The sequence below is a fragment of the Mesoplodon bidens genome (assembly GCF_964165515.1).
Source record: "Mesoplodon bidens genome assembly, chromosome: 10".
Lineage (NCBI taxonomy): Eukaryota > Metazoa > Chordata > Mammalia > Artiodactyla > Ziphiidae > Mesoplodon > Mesoplodon bidens.
The window spans coordinates 43,961,786-43,984,018 of record NC_138172.1 but is presented as its reverse complement, the minus strand read 5'-3'; the positions used below and the strand labels follow the sequence as shown (position 1 = coordinate 43,984,018).

The 22,233-nt window shown below is 45.1% G+C and overlaps 2 protein-coding genes across 2 annotated transcripts; both read left to right on the top strand.

Moving 5' to 3' along the window:
• Positions 1 to 2,122: 2,122 nt before the first annotated feature.
• On the top strand, positions 2,123 to 13,028 carry CX3CR1 (C-X3-C motif chemokine receptor 1). Its single transcript, XM_081246664.1, has 2 exons — positions 2,123 to 2,143; positions 11,066 to 13,028. Exon 2 carries the CDS (start codon positions 11,075 to 11,077, stop codon positions 12,149 to 12,151), a length of 1,077 nt encoding a protein of 358 aa, XP_081102790.1. The 5' UTR covers positions 2,123 to 2,143; positions 11,066 to 11,074; the 3' UTR covers positions 12,152 to 13,028.
• Positions 13,029 to 17,378: 4,350 nt separating this feature from the next.
• On the top strand, positions 17,379 to 20,389 carry LOC308623713 (transducin-like enhancer protein 4). Its single transcript, XM_081246389.1, has one exon. The coding sequence runs from the start codon at positions 17,718 to 17,720 to the stop codon at positions 19,965 to 19,967; it is 2,250 nt and encodes a 749-aa protein (XP_081102515.1). The 5' UTR covers positions 17,379 to 17,717; the 3' UTR covers positions 19,968 to 20,389.
• Positions 20,390 to 22,233: the final 1,844 nt, after the last annotated feature.

The following is a 22,233-nucleotide window of genomic DNA, read 5'->3' as shown; positions in this document are numbered from 1 at the left end:
AGTTTTTCCTGTTTATTGTGGTCTTCAGGCTGAATGTAGTTTCCAACAATATGCAATGCTTTAGATATCTGTTGGGTTATACTGGAGACAGTGTAACCGTCACTTTGAAGGGTGCAGGCAATCCAACTTGGGCAATAATTTCCTTAAAGAGGGATTTAACTACTTCAGATGTTTTTTCTGTCCAGGTGGCTTATGTTTCCACTCATTCTGAAAAAGTGTCCACAGGGAATTCCCTGGCACTTCAGTGGTTAGGACTCTGTGCTTCCACTGCTGGGGGCCCAGGTTTGATCCCTGGTCAGGGAACTAAGATCCTGCATGCCACATGGCACGGCCAAAAAAAAAAAAGAAAGAAAAAGAAAAAGTGTCCACAAACACTAACAAGTATCTGAAGTTTCCTGCAGCTTGAGGTATTTGAGTAAAGTCTATCTGTGAGTCCTCAGTGGGGCAGGCTCCTCTATATTGAGGTCCCACCTGAGGGTGTCTAGCAGCAGTCTTTGGATTATTTTTAGCACAAATTTTAGCCTGGCCAAAGGCAGGGAAAGGTGGCCTGACACTGAGGCCAGGGCGAGACCGAGAAAGGAAATGGGGCAGTGGAGTTCCTCAAACGCCAGTAGGTCAGCCAACCCATAGCACTGCAGTCCCAGCCACAGCTGGTCCTGGCCGGTGAGTCCATGTTGGTGATGGGGAGAAGGCAAGGTAGAAGCTTGCAGTGCAGCCCCACCCTCAGGAGAGCATAGGAGACCAGGGGCACACTGGGCACAAGCTGTGAGAAGGGCAGTGGGCAGCCAGGGAAGGCCTTGTGGGCATGTGGTCACTGACCATGTGATAAACACGTGTGTTGAGGGCCCACTGGTGCCAGACCCTGACCAGGCCCTGGGATAGGGATGGACTAGGAAGAGGCTTGGCCTTGAATATGACTCAGGCAGGTAAGGAAGTGGTGGGTAGGCAGTGCAGCCGAGGTGGCTGAGATACGAGTTACAGTCAGAGAACCAGCTGGCCAGGGCAGGGAGCAGGAGCACGACCTGTACAACAGGGCCCACCCAGGTGCCACATCCCGCTGGAGCAGCCTGTGCCACTGCCCATCAGATACAGAACTTGGGCTTGACTGCAGGGTATAGGGAATCACTAGATGCCTTGAAGGAGGGAGGTGAGGGGAAACATAATTATTAAGTATCCATCAGGTAACAGGCACTCAGTAGGTGTTTTCTGTGCCAACGTCTCTCAGACTCAATGTGTTTACCAATTTCCTAAGAATTTCATTAAAATGCAGAGTCTCTATATTCCATTCTTGTAATAACCTAAAATGAAAAAGAATCTGAAAAAGAATATATATATATTTGTATATGTATGTATAACTGAATCACTTTGCTGTACACCTGAAACACTGTAAATCAACTATACTTCAATAGAAAGAAAATTTTTTAAATAAAACAATATAGGCATACCTTAGAGATATTGTGAGTTCGGTCCCAGACCACCACAATAAAGCAGGTATCACAATAAAGCAAGTCACATGAAAAAAATAAAAATAAAAAATAAAGATACATATAGAGATGAATTTTCTTTATAACAAATAAAATCTATAAGGCATCAAAAAATGCAGAGTCTAATTCAAGAGGCCTAGGTTGGGGGCCTGAGGTGCTGCATTTCTGATAAGCTCCTAGCTGGAATCACACTTTGAGGAGAAAAGCTGTAGCTCATTCAATCTGCACCCCAATGCTGTCCAGTGAGTATTATCGGCTCCTGTTTATTGGCAGGAAAACTGAGGCTCAGTTTCTGGGCTTGCCTGAAGGCACATCATTAAAGAGAGCTATACTGTTCCCTGCCCTCCACCCATGTGAGGGAGATAACACAGCCCCTAAGTTATCACTCCCTCCAAGCCCCTCTTGGTCTGCCCCAGGCTTGGGTCTTCCAGGTCTGTAACTTCAGGCCCTCCAGCTGGCCTCCAGCCTGGAGTTTCTGAACTTGCCTGCGGCAGCATCTAAAGATAGTCTACCTCACAGGAAACCAGATACTATTGGCTAACTTTGCAATTAAAGATGCTCTCAGAGGGAAGGAAAGGGAAATACTCTCTGGCAGAGTCTGCGTGGGACAGGGCGGCTGATTGGCATATCCAGAGGTTCCCTTCCCAGGTCCAGCCCAGGTAGGAGCAGAGGACTCGTTCAGCACCTGTGGGTGAGCTGGGTGGGGCACTGTGGTCAGAGGTCAAAGTCGGTTAATGATGCTGATTTGCTTTACATGCCAACAAGGGAGACCATTTTCCAGAGGATGTTGCAGCCTAAATATCCAAGGGGCCTGGGGGGGATGGGGGGCGGTGAGTGATTAGATCATTTATGATATGCTTAACATAGTGGAATATGATTAGAAGTGTTAGTAATTACATTTCAGGGACATGGAGAAATGCTCAAAAAAAGCATCATTTAAAATTGCATCTGCCAACTATTATATATGGAATGGATAAACAACAGGATCCTACTGTATAGCACCAAAAAGAATATATATGCATACACACACATATACATGAATCACTTTGCTCTACAGCAGAAATTAACACCTTGTAAATCAATTACAATGTCCTAACCACTGGACCACCAGGGAACTCCCTATTATTTTTTAAAATAATTTTATTTTTTTTCTTTCTTATTCTTTTAGAGACTCACATTTAACTGTTTATGGGTGAAATGTTATGACATCTGGATTTATTTATTTATTTATTTAAAAATATTTATTTATTTATTTATTTGGTTGTGCCGGGTTTTAGTTGCGGCACAAGGGATCTTTAGTTGCTGCACGTGGACTCTTAGTTGCGGCATGCGGGATCTAGTTCCCTGACCAGGGATTGAACCCAGGCCCCCTCTCTGCATTGGGAGCGTGTAGTCTTAACCACTGGACCATCAGGGAAGTCCCTGAATTTATTTTTAAATAATCCAGTAGGGCATGAGTGGGGAATAGATGAAATACGGATCATGAGTTGCTAATTGTTGAAGCTGGGTGATTAGTGCATGGGGCTTGTCTCTGCTTTTATATATGTTTGGAAATTATATAATAAAAAGTTTTTAAAATAGCATTTGCATTTTAAATATACTCCATGTGAAAATTAAAATATGCATAAAGATTGGATGGAAGAAGCTAAAAGCTAGCTGTGGTTGGTTCTGGGAAGTTGGATTGTAGATAGTTTTGAGTTTTTTCTTTCCTGTTTCTTCCATGCTTTTTTGTGCCATCTGCATTTTTTTTTTTTTTTTTTGGCTGTGCCGTGAGGCATGTGGGATCTTAGGTCCCTGACCAGGGATCAAACCCACACCTCCTGCAGTGGAAGCTCGGAGTCTTAACCACTGGACTGCCAGGGAAGTCCCACCATCTGCATTTTTTATAACAAGCAACTATTGCATTTATAACGAAAATTATTTTAATAACAAATTGCTGACACACTTTGATGTTCAACACTGATGTATGCTGTTATCATCATTGTGAGGACATTTGGGCTCAGAAGGTTTGTGTCATTGGAAAACATTATTCAGAAAGAAAGTATGAATGGTCACACATGTGAGTGAATTGCAACTCTTGGCAGGGAAGAAAACCTATACCACATCTCTTTAAATATATTCCCAGGCCCTCTTCATCTTTTTCTGTAAACCTATGTTCATTGGGAAAGGTAACACACTCAAAGGACAGTGTGCAGGTCAACAGCTTATAAATTGATCTGCTACCAAACCAACATCCAGGCAGCAGCAGAGAACCAGGCCAGCCCCCGGCAGCCTCCCTCAGGTCCCTTCTTGATCACCACCGCTGCTCTCCCCAAAATCACCCCATTCCTGACTTTTATGGTCGTTGCTTCCTTCTTTGTCCGTGTAGTTTTACCTCCTACGTATTCATTCTTAAACACTGTGGATTTTCTTTGCCTGTTTCTGACCCTCACATATGTGGATTCATACAGTATGTCTGCTTTTTGGTTTGCATTTTTAAAATGCATTTCTACTGTAGGAAATGTAGATGCACACACAGAAATGTTCATGACAGAATTGTTCAAAAACTGAAAGCCACCCAGAGTGCATCAGCATAGAACAGATAATAATCGTGGGGCACTCACACAGTGCAATCCTATTCAGCAATAACAATGAACAGACCATAGCCACAGCAATAGCATGGATGAGATACTACCAGAAATGCTGAGATGAATTTATAGATAAATGCAAAATTGGCCCCTATCCACATGGCAGTTATCAAATGCATCACCACCAGACACAACTTCTGTTTCCATGAACAAGAATTATCGCATCATCATCAGTCATTTGTAAATTAGCTCAGACAGTGAAAGGGGGAGATGGCCCCAAAGGGTGTGCTAGACAGGACACCCAATAAAGGATTTTTTTGCCTATTAAAGTCTTTTATAATTTCTCCTTATAGATCCTCAGTGTAGAATTTGAGGCTCCTCTGTTTACCCCTCTTCTGCCTTCTCTCTGCATCCTTTCCTGAGCCCTCCACTCAGACTAAAGTGAACTTTCCTGAAGCCTCCGGGAACAGGTTGGCCCCTCCTAACCCCACCATCCTCACTTCCTTCTGTTTCTGTATAGTCCCTCACACCCTCTCTGCCTGGCCGTGGACCCAGGAAACCTCCTTATGCTCATACTCTCAGTGCCTTGGGCTTCAAACCACACCCCACCCCATGCCCACCACCATCTTTATCAACCTGGAAGACCCTCCCAGCCTTTAAGACTCAGCTTAAATGGTCCAATTCTTGGGTTTCCCATCACTTTTCTTATACTCTGTTACTAAATAATAATAAAAATTCACAGAGACTATATCTTAGACATTTTTACCTCCACAGAATTGAGCACAGTGCCTACTGTTGGGGAAATAGAATGAAAAACAAAATCTCCAACCTAGAAAAATCTCTCCATGAATATGGTAGAGAAAGAAAACTCTTTCATTACTGAATAAGCATTAAATGTGATGTGCATCACAGGCAATCTGCTATGAGGTAGTAAAGACACAAAAAAATCTCACCCTGGTATATGACCAGACACAACCCCTTACACACATGTTCTCAAGATACACAATAACTGGTGCTTAAGTAAGGGAACCTGACAGTCACACACAGTTCATCCCAAGTTTACCATGGTCATTGGGTTCATCATCTGTATTAGTTGGTTGGCTTCATCCAGAGGAGAAACAAACTTCTCATCCCTTTATTATCAGAGGTAATTGTGTAACTTGGAGCCAGGTTCCTGCCCAAGTCAGGCTCCTGCCCTCCCCCTGGGACTGGGAGCCTGGGCACCTCAATATCTACATTTCAAAGAGATGCCTCCCGGCTCTGAAGCTGACAGAGGAAATGATCACATTTTCTAAAGGATATATATCCACACTTCAAAGAGGAAAGAAGGTACAATTACATGTTTTCTAAAATAAATACTCTAAGAAAAAGGAGGCAAGTGGACTCTTGTCCCTTATTTCCAACAGGGAGAATTAAGCCTCTTATTATTTTTTTTAGTTAATTAATTAATTAATTAATTTATTTATTTATTTTGGCTGCATTGGGTCTTCGTTGCTGTGCGCAGGCTTTCTCTAGTTGTGCTGAGCGGGGGCTACGCTTCGTTGCGGTGCGCGGGCTTCTCTTCACGGTGGCTTCTCTTTGTTGCGGAGCATGGGCTCTAGGTGCACGGGCTTCAGTAGTTGTGGCACATGGACTCAGTAGTTGTGGCACAGGGCTCAGTAGTTGTGGCACACAGGCTTGGTTGCTCTGCAGCATGTGGGATCTTCCTGGACCAGGGCTTGAACCTGTGTCCCCTGCATTGGCAGGCGGATTCCTAACCACCGCACCACCAGAGAAGTCCCAAGCCTCTTATTTTTAATTTTCACTTGTCCATACACCAGTGTATGGTAAAGATAATTAACAGATATTGGCTTAATCAAAAATTAATTAATAAGCAAGTCCATCTCTTCTTCAGTTATTAAAAAAGGAAAGTCATAGGCATTTCCTTTCTAAATTTCACAGTTCATTTTGACAGAGATAAATAAATACCATAAAGGACTTTAGGAGGAAAGCAGAGGGAGGTGTGGCAAACCAAGAACAGGGGCAGGTCCTGTGAAGGGGTGGCTCACACACGAGCAGAGGGGCCTCACTCCACGTGTGGTTTTCTCCTGTTACTGGTCTTGGCTTGGGGTGTGTTTTGGCCCGTATAAAATGCTGGTGGGTGAGTCACGCCAAGGTGTTTTAGGTGGATTCTGCTGCAGGAGTAGAAAGTCACTCAATCTACTTGCGTGGAGGATGGGGTGCAAGTTGTAAAATGTGCCCACTGCTCCTCAGCATGGAATTCAAGGCCCATCCATCTATCTGCTCCTCTTCTGCCTTCTTGGCCTTGCTCTCTCTGCATCCTAAGGAGGGGTCTCATAAAAAATAGCTGTCATTGTAAATTGGAAAACCATCAGGTCCTTAAACTCAGGGTGCCAAGTAGCCAGGGGTGTGGGCTTGGGGCCAGACTGAGAACCTTCCTACGTGGCCCAAGGTGAATTCCAGATTTGTCAGCACTCAAAATTAACTAGTTCAGCTCTCTGTCTCCAAACAGAACCTCATCTGAATGCTAGCCGCCTGCGAGCCCAGAAGCTTTGCAGGCTGCTGAGCAGCCACTCTGCGGACACAAGGCCACGCTTCCCCTGACCCAGGACTCATGCTGCTCTTTAAGACTGTTTGTTTCCTTCTGTTCGGTCCTTGTTGGAAAACTGAGCATCCAGAGCTGGCCAGGCCCTTAGAGCTGGTCCGGTCCAGGGCTTTCATTACATACATCAAGAAACTGAGGCCGAGCTGGAAGTGAGCTGCCCAGGGTCTGCCAGCTTATTTCAGGGTATGTGGACCCCTCTGAAGTACATGGCTCTGAAGAGCATCACTGTATTTGAAGACAGGAAATAAGCTGACCCTTTAGCCTTTAGCCTTTCCTTCTCCAGAGAAAAGGATTCCCATTTCTTCACCACCATTGTTGAGAGCTAGGTTCTGGGGGTCTGGCAGTGAGGACCACCTAGACATGGCTGGAGAGGCAAATAATATCCCCATCCCCTCCATTTCCCACCCACCGTTTCACTGAGGGTCAGCCTTCTGGGTCCTGAGTCTAGAAGGCAAAACCCAGGAAAAGTGTTCAGGGTCACTTCTTGAATCTTATCCTTTAAAGAGGGGTCACCTCTACTATTTTTCAGTTCTCATTCTAGAGACAGGACCTGCAGTAACATGCAAAATTCCCTTCCAAGAGGGAAAGCATGGTGCAGGGCAGGGAACACGGCTTTGTGAAGAGATGCACCTGGCTTGAAATCCTGGTTCTGTTGCTCCCTTGGACAAATTACCCAGATCTTTTGGAGCTGCTGGTGGTTATTTTGCAAGGGGGCAGAGTCATTTCCCATGAGGTGTTGTGGTGAGAATTAAATGGGGTCTTATGTCTGGAGCATGACACTTAGCAGGTATCCAGGAACGGCAGACTTCTCTCCTAAACTGGGGCTTTCCGAGGATAACCTCAGGTTCTAGAACCTCAAGAGATAGTGGTACCCCCACGGGGAAAGTTGGGATCAGGGATCAAGCAATTCCTGAGTTTTGTTTGGTCCAAAGGAAAAAAATTAAGCCTCACAATAGGCATTAGACTGAACCTCAAACCCACGTGTACTCAAGGGCCTAAAAAGCCATAAAAAGAGAGCAAGGAAGGTAAACAAACAAAAAAAACAAAAAAGACTCATTGAATCTAGAAAACTAAGCAGGACGTGAAGTCAAAAGAGAGGAGGAAGCAACACAAAAAAGACACTGGGGAGAAGAAAGTGGATGGGGGCCAGCTAATGAGAGGGGAAGTGTAGAAAAGGGAAGCTGATTGGAAACAGTGGGTAACGATGACCAAAAAAAGAAGTTAAAAAATAAGTGAGCAGGCCTGAGAAAAGGAAGTGACCGGAGGAAGTAGAACAGGATCGGCAGTAGAGCCAGCTTGGTGTTTTTTAAAGCAGGTTCTATAAAATTCATTTCAACTTGGGTATGAAACCCACGTGTATTCAAAGCTCAGCTTCTAGGTTCAGCCCAGACTCTGCCAGCTCGGCACCATTTAGTAAAACGTTGACTTAACAGAACAGAAGGTGAGGAGACCCACGGACAGCTGTGGGGACGTGTGCAGTGCAGCCTCAGTTAGTGTGGTGGGACCTGTGCTAGTGCTTCACTCCTGCACCTATCCTTCCCCTTGCAATCCCGTCTATATGAACCTCGCTTAGTAGATGCTGTGAAGGCTTATTTCACTGGATTCTTTTTTTTTTTAATGTTTTAATTTTTGGCTGTGTTGGGTCTTTGTTGACGCCCGCAGGCTTTCTCTAGTTGCGACGAGCGGGGGCTACTCTTTGTTGCAGTGCGCAGGCTTCTCACTGTGGTGGATTCTCTTGTTGTGGAGCATGGACTTTAGGTGTGCGGGCTTCAGTAGTTGTGGCACGTGGGCTCAGTAGTTGTGGCACACGTGCTTCGTTGCTCTGCAGCATGTGGGATCTTCCTGGACCAGGGCCCAAACCCGGGTCCCCTGCATTGGCAGGTGGATTCTTAGCCACTGTGCCTTCACTGGATTCTTGCACTTGGTTTCTGGTGTCCTCAGGGGCTGGGAGGCCAGTGTGCAGCCTGAATGAAAGCCAGTTGATCTCTGGCAGCCCTTTGACCCCTAGGCATTAGCCCTGCTCTTGTCTGCTACCAAGAGGCCCTATCTTCAGGCTCCTGGCCCAATCCTGGGACATCTCAGAGGACCCAGAAATAAAAGGTCCACCCAGCTCAGGCCCACCTTTCCTGAAAAGGTGCCTGGATAAAGCTATCAAGTTCTAGACACTTCATGTTATTACCTATTTAATCCTCTCCGCAATTCTGAAAGGAAAGTTCTATATTTAATTCACTGCCCTGCTGAAGGGCTCCAGGGATATTCATGATGAGAGGATGGGGAAGGTGCAGCAAGAGCTTGGAAAAGGCCAGGATGTCAGAAATAAACAGGTGGCATGTGGCAAGGAGGTCCCCAGTCCCTCCCCTCTCCTTGCTGGGCACCTGGCTCAGGGTTGCCAAGTGTGTGCCCGCCCCCTTCTAGCCCACCTCCCCACTTTTCCCAATGACCCAGGGACACCTGCCCGAAGATTTGTAGGAGGTCCCTGTGTGTGAGGCATGCCGCCAAGAGTGGATGTCGAACCCACCACATGCAGATTTGGCAAAAATCAAGCCAATCCAAAAGCACCAAGTTCCTGGGCTTTCAGGACTGAACACAGGCCCCAAAGAGATGCAAAACGATTTTTATTGTCCTTGGACTCCTCTCGAGGTCAACTCTGCCATCTCCTGACCCGGGGTGGGGGGCGGGAAGAGGGGGGCTACCCCAAGCATCCCCAACTTAGGACTACAAGGGCTTGACTGTTTGTGCTCCTACACAGCTGACTGTCTGGGAAGATGGGCTCCAGCAACAAGTCACCTGCACCAAGCGGCCACTCCGGGCCGCCCGTCATCTCAGCTGAGCCATTTGAAACTGACACTTATGTCACTCAAAAATGGTTGCATATCAGCCATTTTGTATGGTTCAACTTAACTTTTATTGATTAAGGTCATAGCCAGAGGCTCCTCTCTGAGAAAAGGGCATTGCAGCTGAAAGCAAAGAAAGCATACAGTTCCCTGGGGCTGAGAACTCCATCCCAGCCTGTGACGGCCCAGGTCAGAAAGCCTCGGGCCACTTCGCCCGGAAGCGTCTGGGTGAGAGGCAGAGCTGGGCCAGGACACGAAGCAGAGGCTGGGAAGGGAGACGCAAAGCCCTGGGTGGCGGGGCCCTCGCCTCGGCAGAGACACCATCTTGGTGAAACCAGCATGAAAAGGATGTAGCGGGGTGTGAAAGCTCCCCTGGTTAAAGAAGCATGAGCTTTGGTTTTAGTTGTGCTGAGTGGAGGCAGTGACGACCAGGAGGTGTGCGCTGAGGTTTCTGAGGGCCTGTCTTGTGGTATCACAAGGAAGAGGAGGGGGTCCCAGAGGACCAGGGCAAAAGGGCTCCCCTTGCAGCCTCTGGAGTGAATCCTGGCTGGCAGAAGAGGGGATGGACAAGTGTCACTTCCCAACCTGAGCAGAAATGTCTTATCTTTCCATTCTTGTCCATAAAAAAACAGGAAAAGAACAGTGGAGGAGGCTAGGTCACAGTGAAGTGCAGGGCTAGTAATTATCAGATTACTTATCCCCCAAGACCCAGGGCAGCAATCTAATTGAGCACAGGCCTCCATCTGGGATCCATTAGCCCTTTCATGACTGCAAAGGCCTGGATGATGGTGACACTCCCTCTTGGAGTTGTAGGATGACTGACCATCCCAGTTGGCTTAGAACTGAGGGGTTTCTGACATGTGAGACTTTCAGTGCTAAAACCAGAAGAGTCCTGGGCAAATCAAGGCAAGGTAATCACCCTAGGGTGTCTGACTCTATGTCTTATCCCTTAAGGAACAGAAAGACTTAGTTGGTTCCAAGAGGGAGAGGGAAAGATATGGCTCTCAAAAACAAAGATGAGGCTCTGGGTGCAGGTCTGCCCAGGGCTCTGCAGTGTCTAGGACCTCTCCAGTCTTCATGCAGGAGAAATGAGGGTCCAGAGGGCAGAGAGGTGGGAGAAAGAAAGGGGGTGGAGAATGGAAGTTTGGACTGGAAGTGTGAATTACGGCGTCCCCACCACCACACCCCTCTCCTCCCCACTCGCTCGTCCTCTCTCCCCCATCCACACCCTGGTCAAGCTAGCTATCTTTCAGATAGACTTTTGAAAATCAAAGAAAAAAAGATCTGTCTCAAGCTTCAAAAGGCTTAGATTCAAACGCTAACTGAGCCATTTACTGCATAGTTTCATAGTGAGTTCACTGAGCCTCTCAGGGACTGGTTTCCTCTCTGTCAAAGGGGTCTGTTATAGCCTCCATCACAGAGATTAAACAAGATAGCACGCATGACATTGGGAAACGTATTGGTTAGACACCCAACTAAATGTTTGCTTCTTCCAGTCTGCCTATGTAAGGGGCAGAATTCCAACTTTGTTTCTCTGAGAACTAATGCCATTAGTTGTCTTCCTTTCTCATCCAGGTGCTCATCATGCCCACCATCTCCCCTGAATCAAGTTTAGAAGACTTTGAGTATGATGAGCTTGCAGAAGCCTGTGATATGGGGGACATCGTGGCCTTGGGAACTGTCTTCCTGGCCATACTCTACTCCCTTGTCTTTGCCTTTGGCCTGGTGGGAAATTTGTTGGTGGTGTTTGCCCTCAACAACAGCCAGAAGCCCAAGAGCATCACTGACGTTTACCTCGTGAACCTGGCCTTTTCTGATCTGCTCTTTGTAGCCACCTTGCCCTTCTGGACTCACTATCTTATAAACGAGCAAGGCCTTCATAACGCCGTGTGCAAACTCACCACCGCCTTCTTCTTCATCGGGTTTTTTGGAGGCATATTCTTTATCACCATCATCAGCATCGACAGATACCTGGCCATTGTCCTGGCCGCCAACTCCATGAACAACCGGACCGTGCAGCATGGCGTCACCATCAGCCTTGGCGTCTGGGCAGCCGCCATCTTGGTGGCCGCACCCCAGTTCATGTTCACCAAACAGAAAGAAAACGAATGCCTTGGTGACTACCCCGAGGTCCTACAGGAAATCTGGCCTGTGCTCCGCAATGTAGAAATAAATTTTCTTGGCTTCCTGTTCCCCCTGCTTATTATGAGTTACTGTTACTTCAGAATCATGCGGACACTTTTTTCCTGCAAAAACCAAAAGAAAGCTAAAGCCATTAGGCTGATCTTTCTTGTGGTCATCATGTTTTTCCTCTTCTGGACACCCTACAACGTCATGATTTTCTTAGAGACACTCAATCTCTATGACTTCTTTCCCAACTGTGACATGAAGAGGGATCTGAGGTTGGCCCTCAGTGTGACCGAGACAGTTGCGTTTACCCACTGTTGCCTTAATCCCCTCATCTATGCATTTGCTGGAGAGAAATTCAGAAGATACCTTTACCACCTGTACAGTAAATGCCTGGCTGTCCTGTGTGGCCATCCTGTCCACGTCAGTTTCTCCCTGTCCCCGTCTGAATCACAAAGGAGCAGGCGAGAAAGTGTTCTGAGCAGCAATTTCACTCATTACACCAGTGATGGAAATACATCCATCCTCCTCTGAAAGCCTTGTCCCTCCAGCAAGCCTGGAGTTTCTGAGACCGACACTGAATAATGAGGACAGATTTTTTAATTTCTTACATGCAAGACACAAAGGGCCTGATGCCCAAAAGCAATCCTGAAAGTATTTTTGAGAATTGTGTTCAAAATCTGAATGATAGAGGATAGGCATGTTTCTTACTGCCAGTGTCAAGAGTTTCTTGTTTACAAATTACAAAAATTCAACTCAGATTAATTTAGCCTGAAAACAGGCAGTATCATTCACATTATAACATGGGCAAGGGGGTGGCGAATCCTCAGAGTAAGTGAAAACTAGAGATTGAATCTAGCTAGAACTTCCTCTCTCTGACTCTCAAATCTCTGAGTGGTAACAGAGATCCCAGACTCACATAACACAGCTTTGTCATCAGAGAGGGAATGAGACCTATATCCCTCTGGTCCCAAGGTCAAAATACCCAGGGAAGGGCTCTGATTGGCCAAGTTTGTAACAGATTCTCATCCTTGGACCAGGTGGCAGTATCCACAGGGAAGACATAGATAAGATGGCAGCTTCCATTCCAATCTTGTGGTTGGAGATGCATGAAGACATATTTCCAAGAAGCTGGAGGGGTGGGTGCTGCTTTGATCAGATATAACAAGAGTTGCCCACCAACTTTACCTGCGTCTAGCCCAGCCTCACCCCGACCATACCAGCCAGCACACACCACCAGCCTCTGTCATGTCCCCAAACCTACAAAGGTTTCCCAGCCCCTACTGCATCAAGTCCAAGCTCAAATGCCTGGCTTCTGACACCCTCCATCATGTGGTTCCACCAACAGATTCGCCAGTACCTCCCCTTCACAAAGGACTCCAGCCACCTTGTCAGTCAGCTCTCTTCAATCCGGCTGCATGCATCGCCACCTGCTCCAGAGCCCAGAGGGATAAACAGAAAAAACACTGGCCGAAACTGAGAAGGCATGGTTTCCAATCCCAACTCTACCACTTATCCGCTGGGTAATCTGGGGCTAACTGAACTTCCGTTTCCTCATCCGTAGAATGGAGATAATAGAACTTTTCATGTAGGAAGCATCCTTTTCAGCATGAGGAACCAGCCTCTAACTCTTGCAGGTTCCAACCCTCTTGTCTGGTTCCCAGACTTCAGCTTTTCCTCCACCTGGCACTGTGCTTAAGTGGTGCTGTTGACAGAGCTTGGAAGGGCCTTGCGGGCTCTGATGCGTGATGTAGCTCAGACACAGAGGAGGCTGGCTCCTACAGTGGCGCTCAATGGACACTCATAGATATACAGGTTGATAGCCTTTCCTGACCCAACCCTCCCGGACTTCCTGGAACATTTCCTTCCAATCAACTGGTGGCAACCCCATCTGGAGAGAACCCCATCATTCATGCCACTGCCAACCTGGACAGCCAGGGACCCAGGAGCAGTTTTCCCTTTCTCAGTAAACATTTGGGATGGACTGAAACTTTAAAGCTTGAAAAACAATTGTGATGATGCTAAAGAAAATATCGTCTATAATCTAACCACACAATATATTCATCTGCCCACCAGACCTCATTCACACCCTCACGTGTTTCGAGTTGCAACCATAATGTACAGAGAGTTTTATAATCTGCTTTTTTTTCCTCTTAACATTGGGCCACAAATAACCCTCTGTTTCTATATAGTTTTGTAATGATCATTTCAGAAGACTCTGCCAGGTTGTGTACTCACTGAAGGCGTCTGACTCATTCTTCTATTTCTCACTCCTTGGCAGTCAGTATATTTGTTTAACCAATGACAGAATGAATTATGTTCCATCAAGATCATGTACTGTAACTTACTCACCATTACCCTATTAATAAACATTTCACTTGTTTCCAATATTTAGCAAATACATATTTTACAGCATTTTTCTCTATAATTTCCTTTCTCCTCTTCAATTACTTCCTTTGGATAAATTTCTTGCCATGGGGATAACTGGGCCAAAGGGCATGGGAACTTTTTAGCTTTTGACACATACATATGAAACTAATATACTGCAAAACCCTTATTGAGCATATATTACAGGCAACATGTGAGCTCAGATCCAGAGCTGTTCCAAAGATCAGTGCAATAAGAACTTTGCCTTCAATGTTTAAGAGGTGCTTAACATTTAAATGCAGAGCTCAGAAATTTACAAAAAAAGCATGCTCTGCATTAATTGGTAACACAAGAGCAGTGACATCTGACCTGAGTCTTTAAGGATCTTAGGACCCTTATCTTAGGACATCTGACCTGAGTCTTAAGATCTTAAGATTTTAAGGGAAATGTCTGAGAAATTGAAAGGCACTGGGAATAGAGTATGTGGTGGGAAGCTTCTGAAGCTTTGGCTCAGACAACCAATGGAAGAGGGTGTTCTCAGGGTGTTCACAATTTACTCCGTTATTACCTGATCCTTGTTCCAATTGTTGAATTATGAAACATTTCATTAAAATTTTAACTTATAAGTGGACTCCCAAGAAAAGAGGAAAATATTCTTTTGGCTTGAGAAACAAAGAAGAGAGATAAACAGTTTCATTTCTAGAAGAAAATTAGACTTGTATCATAAGAAACGTTCATTCATTCATTTTGCTGAATAAGACAGAATAGGGAGAAAATAAGGAGGGTCATCGAAAAAACCTAAATAGCAATGATGTTGGTATCTAAGTAAAGGAAGGCACATTTGAAAAGGACAGTTGGCCCTAAGAGCACAGCTGGATCAGATCCACCACAGCTTCTGGGCTCTGGGCTTCCCCAAAGCAGAAAGAAACTCCAAATGCAGACAGACATCTATGACTGAGTCCCAACCTACTGACTCTGTGACCTTGGGAAGGTATTTGACATCTCTGAGGCTCAGTTTCTTCACCTGGAAAAAAAGAATAAACATGGTGCCCACCTCCTAGGGTTATTATGAGGATTTAGTAAGACCTTCACAAAGCTCACAGCACAGGCTTGGAAAGTAAGGTCAAATAAATGGAGGCAACTATTTTGATTCTTTTTTTTTCTTATTATGATTAGATTGAATCTTTCCCAGTGAGGAAACTCATACTATGTTGCCCTTGCCATCTTGCTTTTTTTAGTCCCAGAATCACAAAATTGTGGGTGGTCAGAAATAGTTGAGTCCAAACCCACACTTTGCAGGTAGGGGAAAGGAGGTCCAGAGAAGGCCAGAGACTGGCCCAAGATCACACAGTGAGTTAATCAAGGAGGTAGATAACTCTCAGTTTACTGACTTCCTCCTCTTGGTAAAACTATAGACCAATCTTATGGTGACTACAGTTAACAATACTGTATTGTATATTTGAAAGATGCTAAGAGAGTATATTTTAAAATTTCTCACCACACATAAAAAAATTGTAACTATGTGAAGTGATGGACGTGTTAACTAACCTTATTGTGATAATCATTCTACAATATATACACATATAAAATTATATATAGAAACCCTAAAGACTTCATCAAAAAACTGTTAGAACTAATAAACAAATTCAGTGAAGTTGCAGGATACAAAACCAATACACAGAAATCTGTTGTGATTCTTTCCACTAATAATAAACTATCTGGAAGAGAAATTTAGAAAATAATTCCATTAATAATTGCATCAAAAAGAATATAATACCTAGGAATAAATTTATCAAGGAGGTAAAAGACCTGTATATTGAAAACTACAAGACATTAATGAAAGAAATTGAAAAAGACACAAATAATTGATATTTCAATTATTCAATTGTTATTATTCAATTGTTATCAATTATTATCAATTATCAATTATCAATTGTTATCAATTGTTAACAATTATTCAATTGTTATCAATTATTCAATTATTATTCAATTATCTTATAAAATAAGATATTTCAAACTCATGGATTGGAAGAATTAATATTGTTAACATGTCCACACTACCCAAAGCAATATACAGATTCAAAGCAATCCCTATCAGAATTCCTTTTCATGAAACAGAACAAACAATCCTAAAATCTGTATACAGCCACAAAAGACCCCAAATAGCTAAAGCAATCTTGAGAAAGAGGAACAAAGCTGTAGGCATTATGCTCCCTGATCTCCAACTATATTACAAAAACTATAGTAATTAAAACAATATGGTACTGGCATAAAAAGAGACACATAAATCAGTGGGTCAGAATAGAAAGCCCAGAAATAAATCCACATATATATATGTATGGTCAATTAATTTATAACAAAGGAGCCAGGAATATACAATGCGGAAAGGACAGTCTCTTCAATAAATGGTGCTGGGGAAACTAGACAGCTACATGCAAAATAATGAAACTGGACCAGTATCTTACACCATATGCAAAAATTAACTCAAAATGGATTAAAGACTTGAATGTAAGACCTGAAACCATAAAACTCCATAGAAGAAAACATAGGCAGTACAACTATGTCAAGATCTTGACATTGGTCTTGGCAACGATTTTTTTAATCTGACACCAAAAGCAACAAAAGTAAAAAAGAAACAAGTGGGGCTACACTGCACTAAAAAGTTTCTGCAAAGTAAAGGAAACCATCAACAAAATGAAAGGCAACCTATTGAATGAGTGAAAATAACTGCCAATCATATATATGGTAAGGGCCTAATAACCAAAATACAGAAAGAACCCATACAACTCAATAGCAAAAAAAAAAAAAATCTGATTTTAAAATGGGCAGAAGATCTGAGTAGACATTTTTCTAAAGAAGACATACAGATGGCCAATAGGTATGTGAAAAGATGTTTAATGTCATTAATCAGTAGGGAAATGCAAACTGAAACCACAATGGGATATCACCTCTCACCTGTTAGAATGGCTATTATCCAAAAGATGAGAAATAATAGTTGTTGGCAAGAATGTGGAAAAAAGGGAACCCCTGTGCACTGTTGGTGGGAATGTAAATTGGTCAACCCCTATGAAAAACAGTATGAAAGTTCCTCAAAAAATTAAAAATAGAACTACAATATGATACAGCAATTCCACTTCTGAGTATTTATCTGAAGAAAATGAAAAAAATAATTTGAAAGGATATATTATCCCCATGTTCATTTCAGCATTTACAATAGACCAGATATGGAAACAACCTAAGTGTTCATCGATGAATAAATGGATAAAGAAATTGTGGTAAATACACACAATGGAATATTATGCAGTCATAAAAAATGAAATCCTACCATTTGTGACAACATAGATGGACCTCGAGGGCATTATGCTAAGTGAAATATATCAGACAGACCGGGTGAGCGGCGCGGCCGCGGCGCCGGGCTCGGCGGGCACGCCTCGGCGGAGCGAACGTCGGAGCGTTGCCGCGGGAGACGCGCGCCGGACAATGCCCGCGGCGGGCCAGTGACGCCCGCGGGGAATGCGGAGCGGCCCGGCTTCCCGCACCCAACCGCCGCCGCCGCCGCGCGTTTCTGCCGCCCGCGTCACGCGAGACCCGGCGGGGGCCGGGACCGCCCGAGCCGCCCCTCGGACCCGGCCGGCCGCCTCCGCCACCGCCGCCTCTGCCTCCTCCTTCTCGGGGCCATTAAAGCCAATGAGCCGCGTGCCTCTGCCCAGCGCAGCCAACTAAATCGGTTTGGATGATTCGCGACCTGAGCAAGATGTACCCGCAGACCAGACACCCGGCACCGCATCAGCCTGCTCAACCCTTTAAATTTACAATTTCCGAGTCCTGTGATCGGATTAAGGAAGAGTTTCAGTTTTTACAGGCTCAATACCACAGCCTGAAGCTGGAATGTGAGAAACTTGCCAGTGAGAAGACAGAGATGCAGCGGCATTATGTGATGTATTATGAGATGTCCTATGGGTTGAATATAGAAATGCACAAGCAGGCAGAGATTGTCAAGAGGCTGAATGCTATCTGTGCACAAGTCATTCCTTTCCTGTCCCAAGAGCAGCAACAACTCCAGGCCCAGCATTTATCACATGGACATGGTCTGCCAGTGCCTCTGACCCCGCACCCTTCAGGGCTTCAGCCCCCTGCCATTCCGCCCACTGGTAGCAGTGCCGGCCTTCTGGCCCTCTCCAGTGCCCTGGGAGGCCAGTCTCACCTTCCAATTAAAGATGAGAAGAAGCACCATGACAATGATCATCAAAGAGACAGAGATTCCATCAAGAGCTCTTCGGTATCCCCATCAGCCAGTTTCCGAGGTGCTGAGAAGCACAGAAACTCCACAGACTACTCCTCTGATAGCAAAAAGCAGAAAACTGAAGAAAAGGAGATCGCAGCTCGTTATGACAGCGATGGTGAGAAGAGTGATGACAACTTGGTGGTTGACGTTTCCAATGAGGATCCATCCTCACCTCGAGGGAGCCCTGCACATTCCCCAAGAGAGAATGGCCTGGACAAGACACGCCTTCTCAAGAAAGATGCCCCCATCAGTCCAGCCTCGATCGCATCCTCCAGCAGTACTCCTTCCTCCAAATCCAAAGAACTTAGCCTTAATGAAAAATCTACCACTCCTGTGTCGAAGTCCAATACCCCTACTCCACGAAGCGATGCACCCACCCCAGGCAGTAATTCCACTCCCGGATTGAGGCCTGTCCCCGGAAAACCGCCAGGAGTCGACCCCTTGGCCTCGAGCCTAAGGACCCCAATGGCAGTACCTTGTCCATATCCGACCCCCTTTGGGATTGTGCCACACGCTGGGATGAATGGGGAGCTGACCAGCCCTGGAGCTGCCTACGCAGGGCTGCACAACATCTCCCCGCAGATGAGCGCCGCCGCGGCTGCTGCAGCTGCAGCCGCGGCCTACGGGAGATCGCCAGTGGTTGGATTTGACCCACACCATCACATGTGTGTGCCAGCAATACCTCCAAACCTGACAGGCATTCCAGGAGGAAAACCAGCATACTCCTTCCACGTTACTGCGGACGGTCAGATGCAGCCTGTCCCCTTCCCCCCGGACGCCCTCATTGGCCCCGGCATCCCCCGCCACGCTCGCCAGATCAACACCCTGAACCACGGGGAGGTGGTGTGTGCGGTGACCATCAGCAACCCCACGCGACACGTGTACACGGGCGGCAAGGGCTGCGTCAAGGTCTGGGACATCAGCCACCCTGGCAACAAGAGCCCCGTCTCTCAGCTCGACTGTCTGAACAGGGATAACTACATCCGTTCCTGCCGATTGCTCCCTGATGGTCGCACCCTAATTGTGGGAGGGGAAGCCAGTACCCTGTCCATTTGGGACCTGGCGGCTCCCACCCCACGCATCAAGGCAGAGCTGACGTCCTCGGCCCCCGCCTGCTACGCCTTGGCCATCAGCCCCGACTCCAAGGTCTGCTTCTCATGCTGCAGTGACGGCAACATTGCCGTGTGGGACCTGCACAACCAGACGCTGGTGAGGCAATTCCAGGGCCACACAGACGGGGCCAGCTGTATTGACATTTCTAACGATGGCACCAAGCTCTGGACGGGCGGCTTGGACAACACGGTCCGGTCCTGGGACCTGCGCGAGGGGCGGCAGCTGCAGCAGCACGACTTCACCTCCCAGATCTTTTCTCTGGGCTACTGCCCAACTGGAGAGTGGCTGGCGGTGGGGATGGAGAACAGCAACGTGGAGGTGCTGCACGTCACCAAGCCCGACAAGTACCAGCTCCATCTCCACGAGAGCTGCGTCCTGTCACTCAAGTTCGCCCATTGTGGCAAATGGTTTGTAAGCACGGGAAAGGACAACCTTCTGAATGCCTGGAGAACACCTTACGGGGCCAGTATATTCCAGTCCAAAGAATCCTCATCGGTGCTCAGCTGTGACATTTCTGTGGATGACAAATACATTGTCACTGGCTCTGGGGATAAGAAGGCCACGGTTTATGAAGTTATTTATTAAGGACAAATCTTCATGCGAACTGGACTCCTCCTTGTAGCACTTTGTTCTGTCATCCTTCTGTTCCCCCGCATCCGAAACCAAGGATTTCCAGTACTCATTGCAGTCGTGGAGCTCAGTCCCCGCCTTCCCCCACTTCCTTCCTGCTGTTGAATTGTGAATACTCGTTAATAACCTGTGATACCAAATCTTCAGCTATCTACTTGGAAGAACATGGATAACCCTACTTAACAGTGAAAGGAATCTTTAGTTATGTATTATATCTGTAATATATTTATTTTGTTTAAAGAAGGCTTTCTAACAATGACTGACTAAATAAAGCTGTCTGCTCCTGCATTGATAATGAAGATGCGTTGTGTTTGATACCCCTCCCCCCCTTTTTTTGGCAAAGGAGGGGAAAGGAAGGTTTAAAATAACTGATTATAAATGTCACTAAATGTAGACTAATGACTGTATAGAGATGTGAAATGTATAATTACATATGGAAGCAATATGTTGCTGTGTTGTTAGATGTTTTTGTTTTTTACTTATTTTAAAGATGTTTGGAAATTTGAACAATTAGAAGGTGACAGAACATGTCTTATTCATTTGAGTCTATTTGGACAACTTTAACCAATATATCTATAGCTTTAGATTATCTTCGATAAAAGTAATTGGACTTTTTCTTTTTTTCTTTTTTTGACTTGTTGACAAGTGTCTTTGTAATATGTTTTTAATTCCCTTTTTTATTGTATTATAGACAGATGAACAAATTAAATTTGGCCTCAAAGGGAGAACTTAATCCCTTCTGGGTATTTTTGCCACATTTCTTTGCAGAGGGAGATGTATACCTTTGGGAAGTTTTGTCATTACGAGAAATGATAGGTTATTTTTTGGCATGTTCTTTGGGAACTGCACAGATTCAGGGGAGGATTCCTCCCACTGTGCAAGTCAAGTCTTTTATGAGACAAGGAACAGAGGAGGACTTGCAAGGACCTCCCTCTGAAAATCAGGAAGAATGGACTCTCACCTGGGATGAGGACTTGCTTTTTTTACCTCCGGTTCTTTCCATGTCTTAGCTGGATGTCCCTGAAATGGACACAGGCTGTGCCGTTGTGCCAGAAACATTGTTGTTATCTTTTATGTTGTTGTTGTTGCTGTTAAACTATGATACGTGACTCCTTTTTTTATTATTATTATTTGTTTGAATGCTTTAAAAATCTTTTAAGTCTGTGGATCTGCTGATGTACAGTGCCTTTGCTGCTATGGATCAAAATCAAGAGAACTGTGTAGATAAACTTTATTGTATAAGTAGAAAATTACTTAATTTCATACTAGAAATGGATGGATGCTGCAAGTTGAAATGGATTGTCCCTTGATGTTCCTAATGTGGTAGCAGGAAAAAAAAATGGTGTCTTAAGTGCTTAGTGTTTGATGTCTTTAACAGTTTCGTAAAACTCTACACTGTAGAAAGATTTTGATACTAAACTGTGCATTGTACATAGTTCTAATGCATTGTATTGACCACCAGTACTTCTATAATGGTAGATTGTTTGTGCATTCAGACTTTTAAGCATTAAACATAAATAACTTCTAAAAAAAAAAAGAAATATATCAGACAGAGAAAGACAAATACCATATGATCTCTCTTATATGTGGAATCTAAAAAAAAACAAATAAACAAAAAACCAAGCTCACAGATACAGAGAACAGATTGGTGGTTGCAAGCGGGGAGGGGTAGAGGGTGGGAGAAATGGGTGAACTTTTTTGTTTAGTTTAAATAAATTGAATAAAAAAAATTAAAAATAAAGTAACATTACTACATTGTACACATTAAACTTACAAAATTTCATGTGTCAATTATGTCTCAATAAAGCTGGGAAAAAATACAGTCCAATCCTCCCTCTAAGAGCAAAGAATACAGGTGGTCAATGGAAAACCCATTGAAAGAGGATCTGCAGGCAGATGATTTAGGCAGAGAGGGAAGGTTTGCCCTCCTGAATGCAGAGTTTAACAGAATTGATCTGCTTGTGGTGAGAGGTGCAGCCTGGGTGGTGCAGCCTTTGGTGACAGCTGTTCTGTGACATCAGTATCTCTAATGAAAGATGGTCAACAGACAGAGACTCACTGGCAAAGGATACCAGGATTCCCAGAAGCAAATGTTATCAGCCGCTCCCATCAGGATCTGGATGGGTAGACTGAGCCTTTGGGAAAAGGGCCACTGCAGAGGGTGGCCACATCCTGGGGCTGTCCCAGTGCTTAGGGAAATGCCCAGTCCCTTCCAAATAAT